Here is a 7854-nt window from a genome sequence, read left to right on the forward strand (position 1 = left end):
AGTAACAGTTCAAGACAGAGGACAGTTCAAGACAGAGGACAGTAACAGTTCAAGACAGAGGACAGTAACATTTCAAGACAGAGGACAGTTCGAGACAGAGGACAGTTCGAGACAGAGGACAGTAACATTTCAAGACAGAGGACAGTAACATTTCAAGACAGAGGACAGTTCGAGACAGAGGACAGTTCGAGACAGAGGACAGTAACATTTCAAGACAGAGGACAGTAACATTTCAAGACAGAGGACAGTTCGAGACAGAGGACAGAGGACAGTTCGAGACAGAGGACAGAGGACAGTTCGAGACAGAGGACAGTTCGAGACAGAGGACAGTAACAGTTCGTAAAACTAGACTACCTTGATCTGAACAAAGTTCTCAGGACAATACTTCTCCACCTCGGCATCAAACAGCAGGACAGGATTACAGCTGTGCCTGGACACACACACACACACACACACACACACACACACACACACACACACACACACACACACACACACACACACACACACACACACACACACACACACACACACACACACACACACACACACACACAGTTAAACACACACAGAGAGAGAGAGAGAGAGAGAGAGAGCACTATACGGGGTGTTGTATGAAGACAGAAGTCGTCAGTCTCACCATTTCTGGAACTGAGCCTTAAACTCCAACGCCAGCAAATGTCCGGACACTGACGTCATACACACCGTCACATTCTGTAGGGACACACACACACACACACACACACACACACACACACACACACAGACACAGACACAGACACACACACACACACACACACAGAATGAGCAACCACCCAAAATCCCCAAAACACACCTGGAATAGAACAATAGTGTTGAACGATGTTACTTACCTGTCCAAACAGGTTGTATTCAAACTCATAGAGTTTATTATAGACAGACAGACCCTCACTCTGAAACACAGACAGACAGGTTATTATAGACAGACAGACCCTCACTCTGAAACACAGACAGACAGGTTATTATAGACAGACAGCCCCTCACTCTGAAACACAGACAGACAGGTTATTATAGACAGACAGCCCCTCACTCTGAAACAGACAGACAGGTTATTATGACAGACAGGTTATTATAGACAGACAGCCCCTCACTCTGAAACAGACAGACAGGTTATTATAGACAGACAGACAGCCCCTCACTCTGAAACAGACAGACAGGTTATTATAGACAGACAGACCCTCACTCTGAAACACAGACAGACAGGTTATTATAGACAGACAGGTTATTATAGACAGACAGCCCCTCACTCTGAAACACAGACAGACAGGTTATTATAGACAGACAGACCCTCACTCTGAAACAGACAGACAGGTTATTATAGACAGACAGACAGCCCCTCACTCTGAAACAGACAGACAGGTTATTATGCAGACAGACAGCCCCTCACTCTGAAACAGACAGACAGGTTATTATAGACAGACAGCCCCTCACTCTGAAACAGACAGACAGGTTATTATAGACAGACAGCCCCTCACTCTGAAACAGACAGACAGGTTATTATAGACAGACAGACAGCCCCTCACTCTGAAACAGACAGACAGGTTATTATAGACAGACAGACCCTCACTCTGAAACACAGACAGACAGGTTATTATAGACAGACAGCCCCTCACTCTGAAACAGACAGACAGGTTATTATAGACAGACAGACCCTCACTCTGAAACAGACAGACAGGTTATTATAGACAGACAGCCCCTCACTCTGAAACAGACAGACAGGTTATTATAGACAGACAGCCCCTCACTCTGAAACAGACAGACAGGTTATTATAGACAGACAGCCCCTCACTCTGAAACAGACAGACAGGTTATTATAGACAGACAGCCCCTCACTCTGAAACAGACAGACAGGTTATTATAGACAGACAGACAGACCCTCACTCTGAAACAGACAGACAGGTTATTATAGACAGACAGCCCCTCACTCTGAAACACAGACAGACAGGTTATTATAGACAGACAGCCCCTCACTCTGAAACAGACAGACAGGTTATTATAGACAGACAGACCCTCACTCTGAAACAGACAGACAGGTTATTATAGACAGACAGCCCCTCACTCTGAAACAGACAGACAGGTTATTATAGACAGACAGGTTATTATAGACAGACAGGTTATTATAGACAGACAGACAGCCCCTCACTCTGAAACAGACAGACAGGTTATTATAGACAGACAGCCCCTCACTCTGAAACAGACAGACAGGTTATTATAGACAGACAGACAGCCCCTCACTCTGAAACACAGACAGACAGGTTATTATAGACAGACAGACAGACCCTCACTCTGAAACAGACAGACAGGTTATTATAGACAGACAGCCCCTCACTCTGAAACAGACAGACAGGTTATTATAGACAGACAGCCCCTCACTCTGAAACAGACAGACAGGTTATTATAGACAGACAGCCCCTCACTCTGAAACAGACAGACAGGTTATTATAGACAGACAGCCCCTCACTCTGAAACAGACAGACAGGTTATTATAGACAGACAGCCCCTCACTCTGAAACAGACAGACAGGTTATTATAGACAGACAGACCCTCACTCTGAAACACAGACAGACAGGTTATTATAGACAGACAGACAGCCCTCACTCTGAAACAGACAGACAGGTTATTATAGACAGACAGACAGCCCCTCACTCTGAAACAGACAGACAGGTTATTATAGACAGACAGACAGACCCTCACTCTGAAACAGACAGACAGGTTATTATAGACAGACAGACCCTCACTCTGAAACAGACAGACAGGTTATTATAGACAGACAGACAGCCCCTCACTCTGAAACAGACAGACAGGTTATTATAGACAGACAGCCCCTCACTCTGAAACACAGACAGACAGGTTATTATAGACAGACAGACCCTCACTCTGAAACAGACAGACAGGTTATTATAGACAGACAGCCCCTCACTCTGAAACACAGACAGACAGGTTATTATAGACAGACAGACAGACCCTCACTCTGAAACACAGACAGACAGGTTATTATAGACAGACAGACAGACCCTCACTCTGAAACAGACAGACAGGTTATTATAGACAGACAGGTTATTATAGACAGACAGCCCCTCACTCTGAAACAGACAGACAGGTTATTATAGACAGACAGACAGCCCCTCACTCTGAAACAGACAGACAGGTTATTATAGACAGACAGCCCCTCACTCTGAAACAGACAGACAGGTTATTATAGACAGACAGCCCCTCACTCTGAAACAGACAGACAGGTTATTATAGACAGACAGACAGCCCCTCACTCTGAAACAGACAGACAGGTTATTATAGACAGACAGACCCTCACTCTGAAACACAGACAGACAGGTTATTATAGACAGACAGCCCCTCACTCTGAAACAGACAGACAGGTTATTATAGACAGACAGCCCCTCACTCTGAAACAGACAGACAGGTTATTATAGACAGACAGCCCCTCACTCTGAAACAGACAGACAGGTTATTATAGACAGACAGCCCCTCACTCTGAAACAGACAGACAGGTTATTATAGACAGACAGCCCCTCACTCTGAAACAGACAGACAGGTTATTATAGACAGACAGACAGACCCTCACTCTGAAACAGACAGACAGGTTATTATAGACAGACAGACAGACCCTCACTCTGAAACAGACAGACAGGTTATTATAGACAGACAGCCCCTCACTCTGAAACAGACAGACAGGTTATTATAGACAGACAGACAGCCCCTCACTCTGAAACACAGACAGACAGGTTATTATAGACAGACAGCCCCTCACTCTGAAACAGACAGACAGGTTATTATAGACAGACAGCCCCTCACTCTGAAACAGACAGACAGGTTATTATAGACAGACAGCCCCTCACTCTGAAACACAGACAGACAGGTTATTATAGACAGACAGCCCCTCACTCTGAAACAGACAGACAGGTTATTATAGACAGACAGACCCTCACTCTGAAACAGACAGACAGGTTATTATAGACAGACAGCCCCTCACTCTGAAACAGACAGACAGGTTATTATAGACAGACAGGTTATTATAGACAGACAGGTTATTATAGACAGACAGACAGCCCCTCACTCTGAAACAGACAGACAGGTTATTATAGACAGACAGCCCCTCACTCTGAAACAGACAGACAGGTTATTATAGACAGACAGACAGCCCCTCACTCTGAAACAGACAGACAGGTTATTATAGACAGACAGACAGCCCCTCACTCTGAAACACAGACAGACAGGTTATTATAGACAGACAGACAGACCCTCACTCTGAAACAGACAGACAGGTTATTATAGACAGACAGCCCCTCACTCTGAAACAGACAGACAGGTTATTATAGACAGACAGCCCCTCACTCTGAAACAGACAGACAGGTTATTATAGACAGACAGCCCCTCACTCTGAAACAGACAGACAGGTTATTATAGACAGACAGCCCCTCACTCTGAAACAGACAGACAGGTTATTATAGACAGACAGCCCCTCACTCTGAAACAGACAGACAGGTTATTATAGACAGACAGACCCTCACTCTGAAACACAGACAGACAGGTTATTATAGACAGACAGACAGCCCCTCACTCTGAAACAGACAGACAGGTTATTATAGACAGACAGACAGCCCCTCACTCTGAAACAGACAGACAGGTTATTATAGACAGACAGACAGACCCTCACTCTGAAACAGACAGACAGGTTATTATAGACAGACAGACCCTCACTCTGAAACAGACAGACAGGTTATTATAGACAGACAGCCCCTCACTCTGAAACAGACAGACAGGTTATTATAGACAGACAGCCCCTCACTCTGAAACAGACAGACAGGTTATTATAGACAGACAGCCCCTCACTCTGAAAACAGACAGACAGGTTATTATAGACAGACAGACAGCCCCTCACTCTGAAACAGACAGACAGGTTATTATAGACAGACAGCCCCTCACTCTGAAACAGACAGACAGGTTATTATAGACAGACAGCCCCTCACTCTGAAACAGACAGACAGGTTATTATAGACAGACAGCCCCTCACTCTGAAACAGACAGACAGGTTATTATAGACAGACAGCCCCTCACTCTGAAACAGACAGACAGGTTATTATAGACAGACAGACCCTCACTCTGAAACACAGACAGACAGGTTATTATAGACAGACAGACAGCCCCTCACTCTGAAACAGACAGACAGGTTATTATAGACAGACAGACAGCCCCTCACTCTGAAACAGACAGACAGGTTATTATAGACAGACAGACAGACCCTCACTCTGAAACAGACAGACAGGTTATTATAGACAGACAGACCCTCACTCTGAAACAGACAGACAGGTTATTATAGACAGACAGACAGCCCCTCACTCTGAAACAGACAGACAGGTTATTATAGACAGACAGCCCCTCACTCTGAAACACAGACAGACAGGTTATTATAGACAGACAGCCCCTCACTCTGAAACACAGACAGACAGGTTATTATAGACAGACAGACCCTCACTCTGAAACAGACAGACAGGTTATTATAGACAGACAGCCCCTCACTCTGAAACACAGACAGACAGGTTATTATAGACAGACAGACAGACCCTCACTCTGAAACACAGACAGACAGGTTATTATAGACAGACAGACAGACCCTCACTCTGAAACAGACAGACAGGTTATTATAGACAGACAGGTTATTATAGACAGACAGCCCCTCACTCTGAAACAGACAGACAGGTTATTATAGACAGACAGACAGCCCCTCACTCTGAAACAGACAGACAGGTTATTATAGACAGACAGCCCCTCACTCTGAAACAGACAGACAGGTTATTATAGACAGACAGCCCCTCACTCTGAAACAGACAGACAGGTTATTATAGACAGACAGACAGCCCCTCACTCTGAAACAGACAGACAGGTTATTATAGACAGACAGACCCTCACTCTGAAACACAGACAGACAGGTTATTATAGACAGACAGACCCTCACTCTGAAACAGACAGACAGGTTATTATAGACAGACAGCCCCTCACTCTGAAACAGACAGACAGGTTATTATAGACAGACAGCCCCTCACTCTGAAACAGACAGACAGGTTATTATAGACAGACAGCCCCTCACTCTGAAACAGACAGACAGGTTATTATAGACAGACAGCCCCTCACTCTGAAACAGACAGACAGGTTATTATAGACAGACAGACAGACCCTCACTCTGAAACAGACAGACAGGTTATTATAGACAGACAGCCCCTCACTCTGAAACACAGACAGACAGGTTATTATAGACAGACAGCCCCTCACTCTGAAACAGACAGACAGGTTATTATAGACAGACAGACCCTCACTCTGAAACAGACAGACAGGTTATTATAGACAGACAGCCCCTCACTCTGAAACAGACAGACAGGTTATTATAGACAGACAGGTTATTATAGACAGACAGGTTATTATAGACAGACAGACAGCCCCTCACTCTGAAACAGACAGACAGGTTATTATAGACAGACAGCCCCTCACTCTGAAACAGACAGACAGGTTATTATAGACAGACAGACAGCCCCTCACTCTGAAACAGACAGACAGGTTATTATAGACAGACAGACAGCCCCTCACTCTGAAACACAGACAGACAGGTTATTATAGACAGACAGACAGACCCTCACTCTGAAACAGACAGACAGGTTATTATAGACAGACAGCCCCTCACTCTGAAACAGACAGACAGGTTATTATAGACAGACAGCCCCTCACTCTGAAACAGACAGACAGGTTATTATAGACAGACAGACCCTCACTCTGAAACACAGACAGGTTATTATAGACAGACAGCCCCTCACTCTGAAACACAGACAGACAGGTTATTATAGACAGACAGACAGCCCCTCACTCTGAAACAGACAGACAGGTTATTATAGACAGACAGCCCCTCACTCTGAAACAGACAGACAGGTTATTATAGACAGACAGCCCCTCACTCTGAAACACAGACAGACAGGTTATTATAGACAGACAGCTGAGATAAACAGAGACAATCACACCTTGTTGATGTGAGAGAATTATGTCATGAGAAGACAACTGGAAGCTGAAATAAACAGACAAATCGTCCCATGTACTGATAAAAGCCATATCTCTCTCACACACATCTAAGACCAAACCCATCAACACATGAACAGACTCACCCTCCTCATTCTGCCGTTGGACATGATGTCCGCGATGCACTTGGCCGCGTCATTCTTCTCCGCCACACAGAGAACCCGTTTGATCGGAGTCCGCCGGATCATGTCTCCCGGGGAGTCTGTCCTCTTATACCCGGTAACGCGAAACCCTCTGTGGATCTGGAACCGTAACGTTAACGGTCGTCCGGATGTGAACAGAGCCTTAGTCAGATGGTGTATCAGCATAGCTTAGCCTAGCCTAGCTTAGCTTAGCCTAGCTTAGCCAGGACGCATTGGAGCTACACATGTCATAACGTTAATTAAACACGTCGTGCTCAGCTAACACCAAGCTAACATTAGTCAAATCTATCTCCAGAATTGTTGTTACAAACTGTTATTTATTCATAAAACTGTCCAGATCTCACATGTCAGTTAGCTTGATGGGAGTAGCTAGCTAAGTCATGTCAAACTTCAAACCTGAAGTTGCCGAAACTTAACTTTTAACACTTTTCCTAATCACCTAACCGCAATGTACGATGTAACGTGGATCCAATCTGCCAATAAATAAGTTGTTTTTAAAACTATTTTTTTGACAACTGAAAGGGGTTGATTAAACGGCAGCTAAATTTGATGTTATGGATTTTACAAATTCCGCGCCTGTCAACAACTGTCGTAA

At 44.7% G+C, this 7854-nt stretch overlaps 1 protein-coding gene across 1 annotated transcript in view; it reads right to left on the bottom strand.

The window, feature by feature from the left end:
* LOC106594146 (DNA topoisomerase 3-alpha) overlaps window positions 1–7848 on the bottom strand; it is a 58371-nt gene extending 50523 nt beyond the window's left edge. The window contains exons 1-4 of the mRNA XM_082972498.1: window positions 7203–7848; window positions 873–932; window positions 641–714; window positions 355–430 (exon numbers count right to left, since the gene is read on the bottom strand). Coding sequence (XP_082828624.1) covers window positions 355–430; window positions 641–714; window positions 873–932; window positions 7203–7424 — 432 coding nt within the window. The 5' untranslated portion in view covers window positions 7425–7848. The remainder of the gene's footprint in view (window positions 1–354; window positions 431–640; window positions 715–872; window positions 933–7202) is intronic.
* Between the last annotated feature and the right edge of the window lie 6 nt (window positions 7849–7854).

This window comes from Salmo salar, unplaced genomic scaffold (assembly GCF_965601325.2).
Source record: "Salmo salar unplaced genomic scaffold, fSalSal1 ptg000721l, whole genome shotgun sequence".
Classification (NCBI taxonomy): domain Eukaryota; kingdom Metazoa; phylum Chordata; class Actinopteri; order Salmoniformes; family Salmonidae; genus Salmo; species Salmo salar.